This window comes from Mytilus trossulus, chromosome 2 (genome assembly GCF_036588685.1).
Source record: "Mytilus trossulus isolate FHL-02 chromosome 2, PNRI_Mtr1.1.1.hap1, whole genome shotgun sequence".
Taxonomy (NCBI): Eukaryota; Metazoa; Mollusca; class Bivalvia; order Mytilida; family Mytilidae; genus Mytilus; species Mytilus trossulus.
In genome coordinates this window covers 20,830,396-20,855,523 of record NC_086374.1, presented here as the reverse complement: position 1 = coordinate 20,855,523, position 25,128 = coordinate 20,830,396, and the positions used below count along the sequence as shown (strand labels likewise).

General features: G+C 31.9%; 1 protein-coding gene across 1 annotated transcript in view; it reads left to right on the top strand.

The window, feature by feature from the left end:
* The first annotated feature begins 597 nt into the window (after positions 1-597).
* The window catches only part of LOC134706711 (glycosyltransferase-like domain-containing protein 1), a 34,457-nt gene continuing 9,926 nt past the window's right edge, over positions 598-25,128 (top strand). Inside the window, exons 1-6 of the mRNA XM_063565892.1 lie at positions 598-730; positions 2,669-2,704; positions 6,070-6,246; positions 6,743-6,840; positions 7,605-7,692; positions 8,474-8,700. Coding sequence (XP_063421962.1) covers positions 667-730; positions 2,669-2,704; positions 6,070-6,246; positions 6,743-6,840; positions 7,605-7,692; positions 8,474-8,700 — 690 coding nt within the window. The 5' untranslated portion in view covers positions 598-666. The remainder of the gene's footprint in view (positions 731-2,668; positions 2,705-6,069; positions 6,247-6,742; positions 6,841-7,604; positions 7,693-8,473; positions 8,701-25,128) is intronic.

Below are 25,128 nucleotides of genomic sequence, written 5' to 3'. Positions count from 1 at the left end.
CACTTTGGAAAAACCCACTTAGGACTCAGATATGTCATAAGACCTTTCTAAGTCATGTCTTAGTCATGAGAAAGCTTCGTGAAACTGGCCCCAGAATTAAACGGTAACCAAAATCAAACCTGGATAAAGTTTGTTTTGGATATCGTTTTTTGAATAAATTGCATATGAGTTGAAATTTCCAAGTGGCGAAACACCTCTGACTCTTAAAATATTGAATAACTTATGATACACTAACTTCCTGGTACAGACTATTATTTGATTTGTCACTCTCTAAACTTCCTATATATTTTTGTAACAGCAGTTTTGTAACATCTGTAATTTATAGTACATTTTGTCTTAATTTTTATTTTCTTAACGTCAATAAATAATAACGATAACATTGTAGTTTTATCAAGAAATGCACTTCAGACGCCTGCTATTATAAAGTGTTGTATGTTTTTTTTCATTTTTGAATGTCAGAGTTATCTTTACTGTTTCACTTGAATGAATATTGAAAAAATTAAAAAAAAGATTTCTACGAATAACAAAATGAACGCATATAATAATCTGATTGAGTTTTAAAGTCTTTATTCGTCATTCATAATGAGATTCATTCATGTATATTAACTGCTGCATGTCAGTTTTCCTTAAAACGTGTAACTCTGTGCATAAGTTACAACGACAAGAATGAAGTTTTTGATGAGTTTTATAACAATTTTTATGATAACGTTTTATCTTCCAGTCATTGAAAGTAAGTATGCTTACAGAATCATAGAAACGGCATTGAAAATACATAGTATAATTTAACTCGACATGCATGATTTTGGTCTTTAATTTTCTCGTTTGAATTGGTTGAGAAATCATTTGTGTGTGTTTAAAATCTTCTCATTTTCTCAGCTGTTATGATAAAAGTATTTCTCTGTTTACCGATCTTTTAACTATAAATAATATATCATATTACAATGCCGTATACTCGTAGCATAAATACTTTGACAAATATATGTATGAATATATAGAAGAACAAAAAATGTGCGAAAGAAAATTTACAGATCTAACATTGTTGGGCTGTGGTGATGAGTCTTATGTAGACGAAACGCGAATCTGGCGTACTAAATAATGATGCTGGTACCTTTGATAACTATTAACACCACTGGGTCGATGCAACTGCTGGTGGACGTTTGGTCCCCTAGAGTATCACCAGCCCAGTAGTCAACACTTCGGTGTTGACATGAATATCAATAATGTGGTCATTTTTATAAATTTCCTGTTTACAAAACTTTGAATTTTTCGAAAAACTAAGGATTTTCTTATTCCAGACATAGATAACCTTAGCCGTATTTGGCACAATTTTTGGGAATTTTGGATCCTCAATGCTCTTCAATTTTGTACTTGTTTGGTTTCATTAATATTTTGATATGAGCGTCACTGATGGGTCTTTTGTAGACGAAACGCGCCGTCTGGCGTACTAAATTATAATCCTGGAGTCAGTTTCACAAAAACATTTACGACTTAGATTTATCGTAAGTACACGGAATTGTTCTTGACATAAGACCAATCTTAGTCGTAAGTTTCTTTGTGAAATTGACTCTTGGTACCTTTGGTAACTATTAGACGAATCATATATTAAAGAATGTATTTTCAGCCTTTTATCACCATCACTACTGTTGACGCGATGGATAAAATCTGGTGTGGTGTCACTGGTTTAGACGTACTTATAGTATAATTATTTCTGTGATTGCATCTTACATTAATTTATAGGATCCTTAAAATAGATAATTTAATTGATCAGTAAAAAATTCATCTACATGCCTTATATTTACAATGCTAGATTAAAACTGACGAGGAAAGGCAACATCCGCCCAAAATCTTTATTTTTGTAGAGTCGAGGTGGTGAAGTGGTCTAGCGCGTCGGGCATAGTGCAAGGCGATTTGGTGCCATGTTATCTCAGTAGTATGAGTTCGAGACCAGGCGAGGATAGAACAAACATTTTGCTTAAACAAATTTACAGATCTGACATTGTTAAGCTGATATTTAGGCGAATTATAGATACATATACATACATAGATAAATATATCCTACTAAAGATTTAATAAATATGTAGGAGGGAAGAAATCAATTTCCTATCATTTATGATACCACCTGTTTGTCATATTTTTATTGTACGAACTGACGCAGAATCATTTATAGAATCACGTGAAATCTTATATCAGAACAACAATAACTTAACCATACATGGACTGCAACAACCACCTAATTTAAAGTGTAGAACGCGTGATTTAAATAACATACGTTGTGTTAATTATTTTCTACTGGCATGCGAAATTTATACTGTTGATTAAGACTGATTGTGAAACGAATAATGTTATTTAGTCAAGACTTTGTATATCTGCTTTCAATTTGTTGTAAATCGACTATACAAATAGATAGTTTAAGTACTATTATATTAATTTCAAAAGATGTACACCAAAAGAACACACATGTATTGCTCTAGTTTGTCTTACTCTTTGTAATCGATCGAAATGCCATAGTCTTTGCACGATGTTTAAAAAAAAACATTTAAAAACGTCAACCTGATTTATGCGTCTAATATGATATACTAGAAATTGTACTTTAATCAGGAAAAAAGTGAGATGAAGCATTCAATGTTCTTGATGTAACAAGGATTAATAAATATTTTGTTTATCTTAGTGAAAAGTAAAAGATGTCATAAGCATCCAAATCCTGGTAAGTTTTGAACTATTTCCTAATTTATAACAAAGTGTTGTAAGAATCGACTCGTTTGTCGTTGTTGGCTTTTTTAACAGTTATGATTATGACTCCACGCAAATAAACAGAATGGCTAGCACAATTAATTCAATATTCTTTTTTCTTCTTTTTTATAGCTTTTATTCAAAACTAAGAACATTTGTATAACAGACAAAATTTATATTAACGATAATTCCCCTTTGAATCAATTTCCTAAGCAACAAAATATTATTAAGACCAAAATTGAAAGACTCAAGAGAACAATTAACATAATTCTTAGGCTGAGGATTTCCGTTTCAGTTACGTCCTTCATTTAACATATTAAGAATACATGAATTAATAAATTTCATGATTTTACTTTTTGCTTTGTCTACACAATTTTTTGGTCCAATTTGTTTAAGTATATTTGCTTTCTTTGGATTTTATTTTTGCTATTATACTATTAGGTTAAAAATGTATACGGGAAATAGAAAATTTTTTTTTTTGACATAACAATCACCAAATAAGTTTGGTAATATATTTTGGGAAGATGTTTCTTTTGTGAAATTAAACAATGACAGGCAACATCATAAAGACGTGTTACGTTTTAAAATTCATTAATAATTGTTTTCCAACAATAATAGACAATACAAAGCAAATCAATTGGTAAATGAAAAAGAATATAATTTTTTAAGTCATGAAAAGTTCAGACATATTATATCAATTTTGTATGCATGTGTTTTAACATTTCCTTTATTATTCTGTAAGATGTCTTTTACAGTGTATTGTCATAGATTATACTCGGTGTTATTATTGTTACAGTGACTTGACTGTTAGTGTTGCTATCCATCAATTGCAACTCATTCAAAATTTTGACCAAATTGCAATTTGTTTTATAAAACCAAATTGTTCAACTGGTCAAAAATTTGAACCAACTGCTGTAGAAAACCACAGTCAAGTCACGAAAGTGCAAGGTGATAAAATAAAACATACTTAAAATCCTTTAAGACTTTAACTCCACTTTAATGATATTGTGACAACATTAGTCTATCAGTTTGTATAGGTATAGTATAGTTATTAACATGATTAAAGTGAACTTGTTATTTTGAATTGCTGTCAAAATGTCCAAACTAAGCTTTCATATTGTTTTTCTTTCGAAAAGTCTTATATTCAAAAGACTTAGACATTATGTGAATTACAGTTACTTGACTGTTAATGTTGCTAAAATATGTGTAAAATTGCAATATGTTTGTAGGAGGTTTCCATGGAGAGATAATATTTTTTTCTTTCAAAAGTCTTTATTCAAAAGAATAATAATTTAGGTCATCTCCCCATGGAAACTTATCAATAGTATATTGTTATTTCACACATATTTTCCTGAATATATGATGTTTTATTTAAAATGATATCTGGTTCTGATGAATATAGAATACTTTTACGCGCGTCTGGCGTATTTACAAATTTTAGTCCTGGTATTAATGATGAGTTTATTTAGAAAGAAAAACTATTTGAAAGCTTAGTTTTGACATTTTTATAGCAATTCAAAATAACAAGTTCACCTTAAGCATGGTAATGACTATAATATACCTATACAAACTGTTAAACAAATTTTGTCACAACATCATTAAAGTGGAGTTTTTGGCTTTTTAACTATTTTGATCTGAGCGTCACTGATGAGTCTTATGTAGACGAAACGCGCGTCTGGCGTATAAAATTATAATCCTGGTACGTTTGATAACTATTTACACCACTGGGTCGATGCCACTGCTGGTGGACGTTTCGTCCCCGAGGGTATCACCAGCCCAGTAGTCAGCACTTCGGTGTTGACATGAATATCAATTATATGGTAATTTTTATAAATTTTCTGTTTACAAAAACTAAGGATTTTCTTACCCCAGGAGTAGATTACATTAGCCGTATTTGGCACAACTTTTTGGAATTATTGGTCCTCAATGCTCTTCAACTTTGTATTTGTTTTTGGCTTTTTAACTATTTTGATCTGAGCGTCACTGATGAGTCTTATGTAGACGAAACGCGCGTCTGGCGTATAAAATTATAATCCTGGTACTTTTGATAACTATTAGGATAGTAAGTATGTTTTATTTTATCACCTTGCACTTTCACATTTTGACTGAACAATTTGTTCAATATTCTGACCAGTTGAACAATTTGGTTTAATAAAACAAATTGCAACTTGGTCAACATTTTGAATGAGTTGCAATTGGTGGATAGCAACACTAACAGTCAAGTCACTGTAAGTTATTTCGTATGTGTTTAAGCATGAATTTGTTTCTACAAATCTTCGTACTTAAAGGCCAACAAATGCGGACTAAAATAGGTTATATCGATATATGAAAAAAACAATCTAGATACTAGGAATTTAAAAAAAGATATGAGAAGTTTTCAAAGTATGATTTATCTTACTTTACAAAAGTATACAAAATGGGTTATCTATGGAACGCCGTTTTTATATTTATTCAAATTTGAAGATATCTTATTTACTTAACAAGATATCTAATTAAGTATTAAGATATCTTTAATTTTTATACATATCTTATTTAATTTGAAAGTAAATAAGATATCTCTATTAGTTTATAAGATATCTCTATAAGTTTATAAGACATCTCTATAAGTTAATAAGATATCTCTATTAGTTAATAAGATATCTTATAAACTATATAAGATATCTTACTTCTTTATAAAGATATCTTTTTAATACATACTTTATAAGATATCTTATTAATTAATAGAGATATCTTATAAACTAATAGAGATATCTTATTACCTCATGGAGATATTTTATATATTAAATAAGATATCTTTATAACCAATCAAATAAGATATCTTTATAAGTTAATAAGATATCTCTAAAAGTTTATAAGATATCTCTATTAGTTTATAAGATATCTCTATAAGTTAATAAGAGATCTCTATGAGGTAATAAGATATCTCTATTAATCAACAAGATATCTTATTAAGTATTAAGATATCTTTAATTTTTATAAGATATCTTATTTAATTTGAAAGTAAATAAGATATCTCTATTAGTTTATAAGATATCTCTATTATTAACTATATAAAAGATATCTTATATAGTTAATAAGATATCTTTATAAACATTTTAATATGATATCTTATGTAATATATAAGATATCTTATTTAATAAATCAGATATCTCAATTAATATATAAGATATCTCATTTTGTTATTAAGATATCTCAATTAGTTTTTAAGATATATTATTTAACTTAATAAGATATCTCGAAATTGAATAAATATAATAACGGCGTGCCATAGTTATCTGTTGTATTGAGATAACAACCTAAATAGTATCTTGCACATCACAAATTGCATTGTTTTTGTAGTACGATGTCTCAGTCAACCAACATTGTCCTGTGGTAACTGGAGTATGACCTTTGACCTACATGGAATAACGGTCGGAAGTATTGGGAAACTGTCTTGCCCCTTGGATCATACCCTCAGAGGGAATGACACAATATCGTGTTTGGAATCTGGCTTATGGAGTCGGATAAAAGCTACATGTAACATATGTTTATATATTCATCTTTTTTACATAACATATATGCTTGTTTCATCTTTTAACTTTTGATAAATTGTATACAATTTAATGATATAATGATATCTTGTATATTAGAGTTTTAAAATCTTTCTTTTTATTTAACTTACATATTTTCTTAACAGTTGAACACAGTTTGAAATTCAGGACTTTCACACAAATCGTATTACTTTGATAGCAACTTGTCAACAATTGATTATCGTTTTTCTATCATCAATTACAAGTTGTTAAATGTGGTATCAAGAAAATAAAAAAAAGGTACTCACATCATTCCTTATTATGCCTACCGAAAAGAGACATAAAAAACAAAAAAAAACAATACTTCATAACTAGAAACTCAAAATAAACAAATACATTTGACCAAGTGCAGCTAGCGAAAGTAATATATGTAAAATTACAAAGGATAACAAAGACGAACGGGAGTATAGTGCCTTGAATTCAAATGTGTCTTCTTTATATAGGTGTTCCAGATGACGTCACAGATTCACGTTTCGCTTTATTCCAGGATTCCCGGTATTATTTTGTGAAAGCAGAACTACAAACTTTTCCGCAAGCCGAGGTTTATAATTAATCTACACATTATGTTTTTACGTTACCTAAATATATTCTGATATGTTTGATTTATCAATATTAATGGCACAAATAACCCTTAACAGTTGTCAACATTTCAGTAACATGTTAGTTTTATATAAATAATAATTGAAAAAAGTGTGTTCACAATTTGATTCAATTAAAAACAATACATATATATAGTTAAACAATAACAACAACATCATTAATAGTTACTACATTCCGTCTGAATACACTATATCATCATTAATAGTTACTACATTCCGTCTGAATATCCTATATCATCATTAATAGTTATTACATTCCGTCTGAATACACTATATCATCATTAATAGTTACTACATTCCGTCTGAATACACTATATCATCATTAATAGTTACTACATTCCGTCTGAATATCCTATATCATCATTAATAGTTATCATTAATAGTTATTACATTCCGTCTGAATTCACTATATCATCATTAATAGTTACTACATTCCGTCTGAATTCACTATATCAGCATTAATAATTACTACATTCCGTCTGAATACACTATATCAGCATTAATAGTTACTACATTCCGTCTTAATTCACTATATCATCATTAATAGTTACTACATTCCGTCTGAATACACTATATCATCATTAATAGTTACTACATTCCGTCTGAATTCACTATATCATCATTCTTTCTGTAACATTGTTTGGTTTGTTGTATGATTGAAGCACACTTTAGCATATAATATGTAAATTTTACTAATGTGTTGTAGGCAACTTGTTTAGACATGTGTGCAACACTCGTTGAAATAAACAACGAAGCGGAAAATAACTTCCTTTTATCTAAGGCTGAGTCGCTGGGTAAGCAAGAGTTTGAATTTTCATCTATGATATATTCTTAAAAGTTAAATTAATCTGATTGAAAATACAAATAAAAACAATAATTCATTTGGATTTGCGTTATATACATTTTTTAACCAGGGTTTTGCCCTCTCTGCCTCGTATGTGGTGCAGGAAAATTGGTACCGTTAATGTTATTACAACCATAGGAAAAGTCAAAGCTCTCTAGGTATCGACAAATAGCCGCTGTTCCCATAATTGAAAACAATATTTACTCAATGTGTGTTCAATGCCATCATTTATACCGAACGGCTTTTGGTAACTCATTCACCAAAAGTTTAAACGTTTACTATGAAAACATGTCACTGGTATTGCCCAAACAAAACGTGTACTAAAAAGCATGCAATTGGTATTACAAACTTTAAATATACCCCAGTGTAAATGAACCATGTGAATGTTTTAGTTCTGTCTGTCCTTATTCGGTATATTTGTGCTGTAACACAAACATGATTAATTTATGACAACTTTATTCTTAACTACTTATTATTAATTTAAACTGTCTTAATTTAAATAACTAAAAAAAAACTATAAATTTATAAATGAAGAACAGTTTTAATTTTCAACTGTTTCATAATTGACGTAATGAATGTAGAAAATGACTTGGAAAAAAGAAGTCACGATAATTCCCCATGTCAGTTACTTTTGTTTTTTATGTCGTATTTGGGGGGTTTCGTCTTAATTAACAGTGTCATATAAAAGTGTTCACATGCGTTATTAAAAAAACAACCTATCTTTTAAAAAGGACTAGTGTCTCCATGGATAGGATTAGAGTCAAAGGACGGTACTCGCTATACATGGGTATCCGGAAATACAACACAGACCAACTCGTATGACGACTGGTCACATCCGGGTACAATAATATATGAAGCAGGAAGATGCGTAGTTTTGGATGTTGGCTATAAGGCATGGTTTTCGAGAGATTCAAGTTATTGTGATAGCACGAAGGACGAATTCATATGCGAATTTCAGGTAGTATCTGTTCTCATACGTGTTAATGTGTTGTGTGTCGTTTCCTTTGTCTTGTGTTTATATAAATGATGTGGTACAATTGAGTTTTTATATAGAAGATGTGGTATAATTGTGTTTTCTTTGACTTGTTTTATATAGAAGATGTGGTACAATTGAGGTTTTTTTATATAGAAGATGTGGTACAATTGAGTTTTTTTTATATAGAAGATGTGGTATAATTGAGTTTTTATATAGAAGATGTGGTACAATTGAGTTTTCATAAGAAGATGTGGTTGACCTTTTATGTAGAAGATGTGGTACAATTGAGTTTTTTATATAGAAGATGTGGCATAATTGAGTTTTTATATAGGAGATGTGGTACAATTGAGTTTTAATATAGAAGATGTGGTATAATTGAGTTTTTATATAGAAGATGTAGTACAATTGAGTTTTTATATAGAAGATGTGGTAACATTGAGTTTTTATATAGAAGATGTGGTGCAATTGAGTTTTTACATAGTAGATGTGGTATAATTGTAAATGTCACAACTCTTCATTCAAGTCACATTTAGTAAAAGTTAATCAAATTACCGTATTCAACATGGAGCCTTGGCTCACACCGAACAGAAAACTATAAAAGGTCTCAGAATTATTAATGTAAAGCCATGCAACGTTTTTGCTGATTTGCATCAGATTAAGATAAGGGTATGAGTTGTAAGGATGTTGATGTATTAATCTCCCATCAAACCTTATGTCTGTATCACAACTGTACTTTTATTAAGTATGGTTCTGTATTGGAAAGCGTTGGATCTTTTGACAATTGATTCCATATTCAATATTACAATTTTCGTTGCATGAAACTCTATTTTAAATTGTCTTTATGTTTTTGTATTTCGCAGATTTGATTGGTCATCTCGACATGACAGAAAAGACGAAAAGAAAATTAACAACAGCTTTATATTGAAATACAAATCTAAACAAACAAATTTCTTTATTTATAAAGTGGCAGATACAAGAGTCAGTACCAAACAGTCGTAACTGTCGAATAAGTAAATAATGCGCCACATACAAAGTCGTTACTGTCGTATTAGTAATTAACACATGCCATGGGTACAATCTCTTTGTTCTTACTGTGCTATAATCTGAATAATGAACAGCTAAAGTGTGCATTAATTTCCTCAGATATACTGCACAATTCAAATCTTTTTTTTAACTTTAGGGGCGGTTCCTTGATTTTAGATTATAAGTCTAAATATAAAAAAAAATGTTATTAATTCAAAACTTACCAAAGACGTATTTTGTCCGTTTCTTTACCCTACAAGAAACTTTCCTAGGATCCGTGGATTGCAGAATATCGTCCACATTTTTTCAACGTTCAAGTAGATTGATTGCGTCATGTGTTAACCCAGTAAACAATCAAACGTTGGCATTATGTTGCTATCGTTGTGACAACGTAATTATGTGGACTCCAAGGCACGTGTTGACAACCATCCACACAACGTTGGCACAATGTAATTTGTGATGTAATTTTTTACCTTCATAGGACGTTGTAACAACGTCGCAACTCAACTGTAAATGACCCTTGTCCTCATTTGATTGATAGGAGTAATAAAATGCCATTGGAGAAGTAAACAGGATCTATATTTTCTTATTTTCACCTGTTTTAAGTTGTAGATTTTCAATGTAGGAAAGATGGACACAATAGATAAAGGAAGATGTGGTATGAGTGACAATGAGACAACTCCTTCCAAATTACAATTTATAAAAGTAAACCATCATAGGTCAAGGTATGGCCTTCAATACAGATACTCGGCTCACACCGAACAAGCTATTACCAGATGCTCCGCAGGACGCAGCTTTATACGACCGCAGAGGTCGAACCCTGAACGGTTGGGGCTAGTATGGACACAACATTCAAACTGGATACAGCTCTGAATTTGGATTGTGATTAAATAGTTGACACAGCATATATAGGTTTCTTAATTTGCAGCTAAACATTTTATCATTTATGCTTGACCTTGCGGACCAGTTGCTCAAAGTGGGTTTTTTTTTAAATATGGAAAAAAGTGTTTCTGAAAATAGATGCATTTTGTCATGCTTTCTCAAAATCTCAAATTAAAAATATATGTCACCGTGCTGAATTCTATAATATCCTAAAAATTGAGCCCCCGCCCCTCCCTTTGTAACCTCAACGTTAGCGCTAACGTGCACGACGTCGCTGGCAGAATTTTTCGACGTTATCGCTGCAAATTACCGGCGACATTTTTCAGATGTATAAATATTGCTTGTAAAGAGCTACCTATAAATAATCATGTAAATCATAAATACATCTCTTTGTTTGTGGTCTAAGTGAGAAATATCTCAAGAAAAGTTATGACGGACTGTTAATAATTTTTACGGCTTTTAAAACTAAAGACTCCGCAATTTAGAACTTGACATACAGGTATATGTACTGTACAAACTCATGTATTAACATATTGTAACGGATTTCGGCCTCGTTGTTCAATAGTTTGAGTCCCCTCCCCCTTTTCACTTTTTATCAGATTAAATCTCTGTTTAACTGTATTGGATACTTATAAATTTTTGAATATGTTTCTTTTTATTAGAATAAGTTATCTTGGATATTTATTATGAACAGTAACTTGAGCAGAGATAAAAATAACGTCAAGTCCCACCTGAAACTGAGTCGCCTTTCTATTTATTTTTGTACATAGTAAATACAGAATTTCCTTATACTGGACCTACCTTTATATATTTGTTGATGATTGTATTATGTTGTTTTAATCTCTATATATATTTATATTGAGTGAATTAGTTAACCTGGTCAAGTTTCTAGAGACTCAGAGTCTCTCTTTTTCCTTGTAATGTCCGCCATGTTTACTTGAGTCGCTTTACCGTAAACCGTCAAAGTGCACTGTCGTGAACGGCAATATTACGTTGAAATAGAGTCTTTCGAGTCGCTTTTGACGTCAATATGAAGTCTTTTTTAAGTCTTTTTGTTGTATATATACTGCACTACCATTGAACGCGTTAGTCGTGATCGGACTACCGTGGCAAAAGGTTGCTTACAATCACAAGCCTAATAATAAATCCTTTCTGCACTGTAACTTACAATTTGAGTCTTGCACTTTAAAAGGTTAGGAAATAATTTGTCAGAGTTTTACTTTATTTAGATATATAAATTCATATTATAAGGGACTCTAAAGATTAGAGATCATTAGACGTACAAAAAGTTATATACTGAAAAGTACAGAAAAGTCAGAAATATAAAATATTCCATATTTTATACAGAGACTCATCTCGAGTCTTAAGGTCGCTTCTAATAAGACGTCAATAGAGTTTTTCTTCAGAGAAAGTAACAGTTAAAGTTATTCTTGTATTATTTACTCGATATACCAACAGTATAGAAACTGCAATTATTAACTATTCTTTACATATATATTACGAATTCGAATATTCACAAAAAGTACAGTAAAACCCGGAATCGCAACTTATACATTTGAGAAGTCGGCATCAATTATATAATTATAGAGATTTCTATAATTACTTGTTAATAAGATTGTTTATTTAATACATGTGTATATAGAACTTGACCAGAGTACTCTCTAGCTTGCATACTATTAAGTGTTATTTATTGTGTTGATCTAATGTAAAAAGATATACAATATTGAAATTGTTTGAATAACATATATATATAACTGATCATAGTAACACTTCATTAAATCATTAACTTGAAACGAATTATTTATTTCTGTCTTCGGAAACAACGCATCTTTAAATTTACATATTGGATTACAGGGTTGAGTTAACCCAAGGGAGCAGTCATTTGAAACAGTATTTATTGTCGAGTATTTAGTTTGTCTGGCGGATTGTCTAGTTTTGTCAGTGGGTCAGAGTTTTACTTCAGGGTAACGAAAACGCTATAGCAACACCGAGCGAAAACGTTACAATACGTATTAATTTATACCATATGTTGACCTCCAGATTTTTGTTTGTTTTTGTTTGTTTCGTTTTGTTTGGTGGGCTGCTGTTTCATTACAATACTCCTTTAAATTCTGTTATTCACGTTTAAATCACTTTTTAGAATTTCACATTAATTCATAAAATTAAACTTTTATTCGGGTCAATGATAACAATTGAATAAAATTGGGAGACTTTAAAAGAGGGACGAAAGATACCAAAGGGACAGACAAACTCATAAATCTAAAACAAACTGACAACGCCATGGCTAAAAATGAAAAAGACAAACAGAAAAACAATAGTTCACACGACACAACATAGAAAACTAAAGAATAAACAACACGAACCCCACCAAAAACTAGGGGTGATCTCAGGTGCTCCGAAAGGATAAGCAGATCCTGCTCCACATGTGGCACCCGTCGTGTTGCTTAAAGCAGATCCTGCTCCACATGTGGCACCCGTCGTGTTGCTTATGTGATTACAAATCCGGTAAATAGTCTAATTCGGTAGGTCACATTCATGACACTTTCACATTTAAAATTCACAGTTTTTATAGCTGACAATGCGGTATGGGCTATTCCCATTGTTGTCGACCGTACCGTGACCTATAGTTGTTGATTTTTGTGTCTCTTGTGGAGATTTACATCTCAGTTGATATCATCACTTTGTGAATTTTACGGACGATATCACGAGTTTGTTGACCGTTATGGAATATCCGTTTCACAGATGATATCGGATATCTTCTTATGTCGTAACTACAGTCCTGTTCCCTTTTCACGAATGTGAACTACCGAATTAGACTATTAACCCCTATTTGTGACATTTTTACCTATCGTTTTTGTTTGTTTTGTTCACACGACGTTGTCAATATAATGGAATTTGATACGACTGTCATGCAAGTGAGAGGTTTAGCTAGCTATAAAACCAGGTTCAATCCACCCTTTTCTACATTAGAAAATTCCAGTACTAAGTCAGGAATATGACAGTTGTTATCCATTCGTTTGATGTGTTTAGACTTTTGATTTTTGCCTTTTGATTTTGGACTTTCCTTTTTGAATTTTCCTCGGAGTTCAGTTTTTTTGTGTTTTTACTTTTTTCTCATTAGCGATTAAACCACATCTTCTTTCTTGTTGTTGTCAGAAAACAAAACAACATCTTATAAAGGAGAATCTTCAATATGCTAAAGGATGCTTTTGTTAAGACAGAGAAACTATACCATAATTATTTCAATTTTTGATTTGGCAAAAACGGTAGCGAGAGGACTGGACATATTACCTTTGCGTAATTACATTGGAAATTTTAACTATATATTTATTTCATTACAGCGAGACGCATTGCGGGGTACATAAAATTTTGCACGTTCATTCCTCTGTCTGTCCTTCCGGTCCTTATGGTTAATGGTTAATTAGATTTTTCAAGTGTACAATTCTTGTCAAATTTGTATCAAACTGATATCGTATGGACACGTTCGAAAATGAGTGCATATCAACTATCCCTTAAAAGATACAGCGCGGACTACGTGTATACAATTTCTTTTAAAAATCACCAGAAAAGCCATTTACGTACCTGTTACCTTAAGTGGTAATTTATTAGCATTGGTTTGACAAAAATACATAAAACAAAAAGCTAAATTCATCTAAAGTCAACTCTGTCTGAGGGTGTTGACTCCTTAATTTCAAAATTTTTAAACGGACAATTTAGAAAGGTTTGTTATAAATCATGCCAGTACCAAAGTACTGACTACTGAGACGATGAAAGCCTCGGGCCTGATAGTCCACCAGTGGAGCTATTGACCCAGTGAGTAAAAAGATACAAACAACACGTTTGATGTTTGGCGTTGAGCGTTCCTGATGAAGGTCAATCCAGAAAAGCGCTTTGGGTACAAGAAATTATTAAAAGTGTTGTTTTCAATCTTTTAATAATTTCATGCGTCCGAAGCTTTTTTTTTTTATTGACCTTCAGCAGGAACGCTCAAAGCCAAACATTTGAAGTCCGAGGGATGTATAAGTATCGCAACAGTTGAAGAGCTATATGACAAAAATACCTTAAAAAAAAAAGCCAAATTTAGTACTAGGTCAACTTTGCCTGAGGGAGTTGAATCCTTAGTTTCTTTATACTTTCAAATTTATATTCAACATTCGTTTCAACGTTCAACATTCAACATTCGTTTTCAACATTCGATTTTCAATATTCAACATGTTTTTTAAAGCATTTTTTTCATAGATTCCCTGATGGAGATTTAAAGATTGAGTATAAATACTCCATCTAGCTTATAGCTATTAGTCGATTTTTAAATTGAGGGGTGGTAACTGCAATGGAAAAATTTGAGTCGTCTGCAACGGTAAAATGTTCTTCCAGGATGGAAATTTTCGAAAAGTTGACCTATTTGGTTAAATGAATATTTCTTTTGTTTATATGTTAATAATAATTCAAATCATTTAAGGCAAAACCGAATACAATTGTTTTTCTTCTAAATATCACAGTTTTCATAGGCAATCATAGAAACAAGAGTCTCTCAAGAGCCTCATTCCCTCACCTGTAATGTTTTACTTAATAAATCTTTCATTAACGATTGATTTTGCTTTTCTATATATACACATGGAATTTAAATTTCAAATAAAAAAAAAACACCCTATATTATTTTGTGGCATAATTTATTGAAATAGAACTAGTTAAACATTACTCAAACCTCACCCAAGTTTAAACAAAAATGTCGACTTGATAAGTTCTAATCTGCGTTTGACCCGTAGACCAGAAAATAGATGTTTTCATCCTCATTGTTTTCGACACTTTGAATAACCAAGATTGTAAAGTTATGTGATTGACACCATGTAATGGGTCCTCCACAACTCCAAACTGCAGCAATATGGCGGATAATCGGCATGAAAGAGACAGGTATGTCGGTGTGACAATTGCACGTGTAATTAGGCATCCCCATTCCAGTGTAGGTCGTTGTTTTAATAAAAAAAAGAATGTTAATACATAGCGAGATAAAAGAGACATTCACATTAACATCAGAGATGGAAAACCAAGCATTATGCAGTTTGGTCAGAAGGAAACCCTTTGCAAACAACTTACAATCCTAAAAAGAGAGTGGTTGCCATACAAGAGACTTTAAACGAAAAAATATTCAAAATCGACTCATAACTACTGGTTATTGTGCGACAAGACCATTTCTGGGATCCTTGCATCCAAATAGGCATAAAGTTATGGTGTACCATTTGGTTCAAACGGTATTTTTATCGATTAATCGCTATTTATATACCGGTTAACCGCTATATTTATCGGTTAATCGCTATTTTTATCGATTAACCGCTCGCTACTTTTATGTTGGTTAACCGATAAATTTAACCGATAAATTTATTTATCGGTTAATCGCTAAATTTATCGGTTAATCGCTATTTTTATCGATTAACCGCTACTTATATGTCGGTTAACCGCTAAATTTATCGGTTAACCGCTATTTATACCGATTAATCGCTATTAATATGTCGGTTAATCGCTATTTTATAACATAATCAATTCTAATTTATAGTGTATACACATAATAACTTATTATTTCAAACGAGTAAGTGATTGATGGACAAATTGTGTCGCTCAACCTGTTAAAACAGTACTAAACAGTAGTGAGGATTGTTCACACCTCCCATATATCTATTTTTGACCAATCACTCCTACCCAAGTTATAGAATTATAGAACACACAAAATTTTAGTGTTGAACACGTAGCAATTCTATGTAGCACATTACATTTGTATGCAACAATTTTTGTTTTATGTATTTTATTTTACACTTTTAATACGACAAAATGTATTGGATTTCATGGACCAATATTGAATAATTATGACGATGTTTTAAATTGAAATAGAGATACTTGTATATACTCCACTCCTACAATATAAATATACAAATCTGTATAAATGATAATTCGATTTATGATACCATGTGTAATAAAGACGAGAAATGCAATCTTCTAACATGCACATATATATTAATTTTGTCTTATTTAAAAAAAAAAGAAAAGGAAAAAGTGTCCTCTACCATATTTCGCCCACATACATGAAACAGTATCTATCATACGTGTTCTATATTATTCAATTACGTTGTTGGTGATATTCAAAAACTCTATCAATGCTTTAATTTAATAGTTTTTTAATAAATCATTTGAAGAATGTATCTTTCTCTATAATTGTTTTATTGCAATTGTTATTGAAATCTTAAAAAAAAAAAGTGAATATAGCATCCACGTTCCGATTTATATCCGATATATGTATCAAGTCGTGATGGTATAGAGCAATGGAGAGAGTGTTTTAATATAAGTTTAACTGTATTTAATAACGAGAAACAAGCGTGTTATGAATACTGTCAAAATTCCGCCTAAAATGGCAAACTGTTCATCAACTCATAGAAATGTATATACCTGTCCTGTTGTGTTTTAAGCAGTTTAATTATAATCACTCAGTCTAAAAAAAATAGCTACTTCTATTTTTTGTTTTTTGTCTGACTTTTCTAAGTTATTTGATAACGTTGGATAATAAACCATCTGTATTTGGTCTTTTTCCCGCTGAAGTCCTTCAGGAATCAGTAAAAACTCAGACTAGAATATTTCATTTAAGACTAATGATATATTTGATTAACTCGTTGTATTAGTAGATATTTTTTCTGCTGATGTTTGGACCGGCATCTCGGTCTTAATACACTGCCAATCGAACCAGGTATTGACCACGAAATAATAAGCTCACGGTGGGTATGGTTGTCCTGCGAGAGAACGTACTGTGCTGGTGATTCGGTCCTGACGGGTGCTGGTGGGTCCTGATTCTGTGCTGGTGGGTTTGTTTACATTGTATCAGAACGGCAATAAAACGACTGCTTTGTTGCTTAATTTTTCTCTGATGCGTCATAAGTACCATGCAAAGTATATTACAACAATATTATATTGAAAAAGTCGTACACGTTCGTTAAACGGAATTGTCCTGTCACTGTGCTGGTGATAATAAAAACGGTCCTGGTTCTGTGCCTTTATATTTTAGTTTAAAGTGTCATATATTTTATATCATTGATGCTGTACTGTTATTGTTTAATTATAACTGTTGTCTACTTTCTTGAAATTGACATTGTTGTGAATCTGTTTACTGTTATTATGAGAGAAAAAATACCGGCCCTATTTTTTATAATTTTTTTTTAAAATTAACTGTAATCTTATTTATTGGCCTGTTAATGGAACCCTTCTTGTCCACTTTTAAGATAAGAAAATATGTTAACGTTTTTCGGGATTACGATCATTTTGCAAGATCATGAAAATACGTTGTAATTCATACAATACTTATATAAAGTATATGATGTGGTATGTTTGTTGTCAATGGGCAAATTTCCACAAGAAACCAAAGGAAGTATGTGTTACCAACCATACGTCATCGTACGACCTTCAACAATAACCCATAAAATAAAAATGTCTTTGGCAGCTTAAAACACATTTGTTTTTGAACAATTGAGTGCTGACTATAAGAATGACAAACAGTATTGCGGATTTGTTTGTTTGTTTGGGTTTTTTTTTGGGGGGGGGGGGGGGGTAGGGGATAAGTTAGAGCGAGGTTACAGTGAACATGTTAAGCTTGGAATAGTTTCCCGTAAGATTTAAAAGTTGTATTTTAAAAGTAAAATGTATCTAATAGCTATCTATTAAGAATCACTTGCTGTACCTGTAAGATTTTTTCAACATATTTTTTTTTGTCTGAACGGTAATCAGGTATTTTTTTTTCGAAAGTTCGATATAACATTAAAGAAAATACACTATTTTATGAAAGGGCAGACTAGAATGTGTCAGAGAATGAAGACGAGATAACCTAGAGAACACAAACAAAACTAGTAATATTTCTTATCTTTTTCATTTCAAAATTCCAAAATAAATAAATATCTTTGATAAAGAATTACTGGGGAGGAAGTGAACAATGTGTCCTACTGTTCTATATTTAAATATTTTTATGAATAAAAATCAAATGTGCCTTAATTCTAATTTAAAATATTAAGTAAATGGAAAAATTACCCCACTAAAATACACTTTTATTATAATATTGGTAATATCACTAAGCTTTTACGTTTTGTGTGTCAAACACACCATCTCTGTAGTAATGACTCCTTTCTAAGATATTTCAATTCATCCATTTTTTTCTGCATTTTATGATATTGTGAATTATTAGTTTTATTATATGGCCTTAATTTATATTTAAAAAAACTGAATCTAAAACCAGATATATCAAACATTTTTGTTCCCATCTATCCGTTTTCAGGACTTTAACAATCAACGTAATCACGCCTTGAAAGTAAAATGCGTACTCGGCTGTCTGTAATTGACAATTTTTAGAAACCCTCCTAAAAAAACAAGCCGGGGGTGGGGGTTCAGAGATGCAAATTAAGTACTCTGATCAATATTTTATCTTTTCGTGTATGGTTTATGACCTCTTCTGAGGCTTGTCAATTACGAAATGTGCAAACTGCAATAGTAGAAAAACAGCACAGACAATGAATAATAGAGATATAATTTTTTACATATATCAAGGGGAAACTTTTTGCAAAGCATTATTATTTATAGTTCATTATTGTATTTAGTAGAAAAAGAGAATTTGGTGAAAATAAAATCACTTTTTTAGTAGAAAATTCACAGACCTTTGAACAGAGATTTTTGTTATGTTTAGCATGGGATCAACACAAGGGAACATTATCGTTAAAAATCTATTTAAAAGTATTTGAAACTAGCGTTTGCTTTGTTAATTGTGCCTTCAATTTCAAAAACTTAGAATATCTCGTAGCTTCATACTACCAATTGAGTATAAAACAAGAATTTTAGTTTAAAAAAGAAATTCTAAAATTTAACACCTACATTTAACTTTAAAAGGTCATAACAGTTTAAAACAATACAAATCTACACACACAAAAAACTGGCTTTATTTCAACTGGTTATCAACCCGAATCGCTATAAGATCATATATAAGCTCACCTGTGTTGAGGGGTCGTGTGAGGTTCATGTATTGTCCTGGCGTCCGCAATTACAAAAAGATCTTTTCTGAAATTACTTGACCAAATATTACCAAATGATTTTTGAAGAGTGAATCTAGCTAGGAAAAACAATATTCATCAACAAACATGACCACTTTCTGTTAAAGTGTATTCGAGTTTTTAGTTGCAGCCGATTCCATTTAGTATGTAGGCAAAGGTAATATCCTACAGACAGAAAGATGTGCCATTTGTCGGACTAGTCTACTCTTAAAGTAGGGTAGTTTACATAACATAACAATGACATTTCTGTTCAGCAAGCTAGATAACCAAAGATATTCCCTTTGTCTACACACTCATTGAAATCGTCGTTAATATTGCAAAAGTTCAAGCAGTTAGGGCAAAACTTACCGAGTAAAAAATCAAAAGGCCAATGTCTATCTACCTTGCACATTTCAGAAAATTCAAATCAGATAACGAAACTGGGTCCAGCAACCTTTATAGGCAATTTAAGATTTTGACCTTCACAGTTTCCATTCACCACAAAAATTCTTGTTACAACGAATCATTTTAAATACAAAAATACAAGTTGCAGCCTTTTGTTTATCTGTTGATATATGTATATGGATAAAGTTATGAAACGCAACAGGGTCACCAGGGTGAGAAGTCCATGTCATCTGAAATAAATGCTTAGCATAGATCTAGTAAGCGACTGATAATCATGACATTAGAAAAACTTTCTTCTTTTCGACTTTTTTTTCGAACAAATGGACACATAAAATGAATAATATAGTATTGTGGAATTTTTAACTTGACGTGTTCAATTCATTGGTTATACCTGTTACTAGGATAACAATCCTGTCAAGTATGAGCTGGGTAAAATATTTCAGTAAAGAAGATGGAAATGTGAAAGTTTCCGTGCGTAAGTTGCAACAGCTTTCAAACAGCTAACATGCCTCGTTAGGGTGGACTCTAAATAGTCCACGAACATTTGATTTGAAACCTTTATTCGTTTAAACAAAGTTATTGAGATTTTGTTGAGGATTTAACCATCTACGACAACAAGATTCTTTTCTTAGAATTTACAGCTCTTCTATAAATATATGCAAAGCAAACCATTGATCAAATTGCTTGCTATGATTGTTTGGATGTTAGTAAACGACAGATGAGTAGTCTGTTTACTACATGTATATACTAGAATGTGTTTGAAAAAATCAACTCCTGTCAGTTTGTATTTGTCCAATCAAATTAATCCCAATATGTATTGAAACTCCGACGCCCTATTGTTTGAAAACATCCAAGCAAACATAGCAAGCAAGTCAACCAAAGTTTTTTTTTGCATGCTTTTATAGAAGAGCTGTTCTATATAATGCAAAGAAGCGTTTAAGTCTTTTGCCAAAAAATACTATCAATTTCTTTTTGTCCTATGTAATCTTCCGTACCATTTCCTTCCATTCGTGATTATTAAATTGAAGTGTAAAATATTTCTTGGTACCTTCTTTATTCCTTTATAAGTCTTATGCAAACATAATTATGACAATAACTGTTGTGAGCACAAGATTCACTGCACACTTTTAAAGTTCTGCTTCATCAAAAATTAAAATGTGAACTTAAGTTTTGAGACTTTTTTAATCGACACGATTTGGATTTTTGTATATTAGAACATGGTTTATCTATTAGTTGAAAATGCGACTTTGAACTAGCTTTCAGCATGTTCAGTACCTGCGAGCATACGTTGTTCAATAATTTGTGTCTTTGTGTTATTATTTTGTTGTGTTGGTACACCACTGTAACAATGAAGGAGGAAATGAGCAGGGTTGGTTGGGTGGAAGTGGGGAGGGGAATGCGTAGCGCTAACAAACAAGTCTATGCGGCATGGGCTTTGATCATTGTTGAAGCCTCAATGTAAGGGGCATTTAATATCTTAATAAAACTATTTTTATTTTAGATACTATATATTGTTATCTGATATTGGACGAAAGATGTTGCCCTTTTATGTTATTATGTAATACAAGTTACGATCATTTGAAAACACATATTAAACAGCCAAAATGGATGCACAAGAGCTAAAATAGGAGTCATAGATCCTATTGACAACAATTATCTGCCCAATGTCATTGATTTTGTAGCATTTGTTTCAAATATGACCAACTTTTTATCCAAAATCACCAGCACCGTATCAGGACCCACCAGCACAATGACAGGACCCACCAGCACAGTATCAGGACATGAACAACATGAGAAAATGCTAAATTTTAATTAATTGCAATGTTTTTTTCACAAAATAGTTTTGTCGTGTGGATTGCTGTATAGAAAGCGGACTCTATGAGCATTTTTGTTTTATTTTATCAGTTCTAGATTTTCTGAAAATGAGCATTTTTGTGTTACGCTTACTGAAACAGTTTAGAGGGGTCAACTTTTTAATGGTTTACATATGAACCCATAAGAAACAAAATTGAAAAATCTCAACCGTTTTCTTCCATTTTTTATGAGTGAAAACGTCAAAAATCATCATTTCCGTCTTTGTTTACATTTTTCCATTGATCACCAGCACCCGTCAGGACCGAATCACCAGCACAGTACGTTCTCTCGCAGGACAACCATACCCACCGTGAAGCTGGGCGAATGGTTAAGGAAATGGCAATTTATATTACAATTTAGATAAGACGGATAACAAAGTATTATATAGTTACTAATTTTACTTTCCAGATCTAAACTTTATTTTATAAAGCCAGGACATTCCAATTGCTAAGTCATATAAACATTGGGTTGTAACATTTGACACTGAAATGGGACACCCGTATATATTGGATTCTAAGACTTAATTGACACAACATCTTCTTTCTCTTCTCCTCTTCACCAAACCCTCATTCGTACTATTATATATATATTATATGTACTGCAAATATTCCTGGTTATATCTTTATTTTTTAAGGATATACTGCATTATGCTTCAACATTTGGGAGCATCAGTACTTATAACCGGGGAAATCAGTAATGGAAACAGGATGCTCGGGGACTATTTGTTCATTAAGGATTAAGTTAAATTGCAAGATATTTTTATAATTTATAATTTTATTTTGTGCAATGTCTACATGAATTTGTCAGTTTTTATATTCGAAAAAAAATCATGAAATCTTATATACTCAGAGTTTTCTTATTGAAACTGAAAACTTTGGACTTAAATCATCATGCATTAGAATCAAAATACAGAAAGGGAAGGTCATTGTGTAACTTCAAGGCAATCCTGTCTTGGAATATTACTTACTAATGACAAATTCAATTATCTTTGTCAAATTGATCATTTCCAGCTATTTAAATAAAGGTAGAGTTTATATTCCTCCAAAAAGCTCCCGTCTCGAAACGCAGAAGTTAAAACAAATACAACAGTGACCACAAACAAATGGAAGTTTTTAACGACCTTGACTGGCTATACGGCCCTTGCACGGTCGGGGTGACCACAGGCTGGATCAAATAAACTTGAATATCATTTCACCTGGTAGACCAATCATATCACAGTGTGGTTCGGTAATTAATCGGTCATGTAATAATGTTTTAGGGGTTCGTATGGATAGTAAACCCGGCAATGGTAACTGCCCCTGTGCTTAAATTTCATTGGTAAATAAAATAATTCCAATCAGCAAGTGATGTTTGGGTTCAAAAGGGAACACCGCAAACTCCCAACATCACAGATCACATATCACACTTTAATGTAGATTGCTGTTTGGAATAAATAATTGAAACATCATTGTATTTTATTCACCAGGTATGTAAATTGTTAAAGTATAAACTATTTTCAAATGAATTTTAAAGTAAGAATTTTTCTTCTGATTTAATAACTTAGATATTTAAAACTTAACTTAAATTTATAAAAGATTTTCATTAACAGAAATAAGTTAAAACAAAGTTTACTATTTAGATCACAGATCACATATCACACTTTAATGTAGATTGCTGTTTGGAATAAATAATTGAAACATCATTGTATTTTATTCACCAGCGCCAGGCCTCGAAAGTGCAAGTGTCCGAGATGAGGGACACGCCAGAAGAAGGTATAACCACGACCAGACTGAGCTAGGGTATTCCCCAGATTCTCCGAAAGAAGCTAGAATCCCGGTATAGATAAAAGAGAGACACAGTAGTCCCCAGTGAAAGATGTCAGTCCGCCGACATTCAAAAGTTACTAACGTTTTTGGAGGGAAAGGGGAGACAACCCGACAGTGCAGCGATTCTTCCCCCTTTTCCTGCATTACATTTTGAATGAGGGTTTCTCGTTGTGAAATGCCATAAGGTCCCAGTGGCCTTTAATTACTTAATACCACATCTATTTTGTATCATTAGTGCTGGAAAGTGTTCGACCCTATACATGCACCTGTAGGGCAGGTGTTTTTTTGTAGATCTTGTACTGCTCAAACTTTAATGTGGTTAGTCCCTGTACTTCCACGTCTGCCGTGCTGGCAAAAGCGGGTGTTCATATCTCCTCTAAGTTTAATGAAGTTTTATCCGTATCGGACTTCTTCTCCTGAATGAAAGTTTAAGTCGACGAGTATTCCTCTCTATCCGTGCTTTTTTTTTAGTTCTTTAACTTATTAATACTTTGGAGATATCAGAGACGTCTGTCCTTGGAAAAATATACTAATTGACCTGAAGTGGTGAAAGTAATTGTATTCATTTAGTCAATGATACCAAGGGTCCACGAAAGAGAACGGATGAGATCATCACATCAGAATGTGTTTCGTGTGTATAAATATAACATATATATCTCTAGTAATACCTATCAAATGTATAATCATACGATGAAGCTTTGGTAACAATAAACTGATATAAGAAAAGTTACTAATCTTTTGTTTCATAAACAAATTCTTTCCGTGACGTCGCCGACGTTATATTACAAGGCGGAAAATTTAGCTTCTCACGCTTCTACGGAGGCAAACTCCGGACAGTGATCGTTTCCGTTCCGGAACTATTTTCCTTTGCCCGACTGTATGTACTTACTTTAATAAAGAGTCTAGACTGCGACTAACAGTAGTTCTATCACAGGAAAACATTCAATGCACTGGCACCCGACTGTATGTACTTACTTTAATAAAGAGTCTAGACTGCGACTAACAGTAGTTATATCACAGGAGAACATTCAATGCACTGGCACCAGACTGTAGGTACTTACTTTAATAAGGAGTCGGTTTATCTTGGCGTTTAATCTTGTCTTGGGGAGGTATAAATCCTTCTTTGCAAAGAATCACTCTGATTCAAACAAAAATTCAGTGAAACTGACATTATCAACATGCTAGATTACTTGATTGACAACATATTTGTTCCGTTTGAAGGACGTGTTTTCAACAGACTGTCGCCATTCCAAGGGGAACCAATTGTGCACCTATTCTTTCCGACTTGTTTCAGGCTTTATTATCATGCATGAGGCTGACTTCATTCAGGAACATCTTATGAAGAAAGATAATATGTTAGCTATATAATTCATTAGCTTTACTTTCCGCTATAT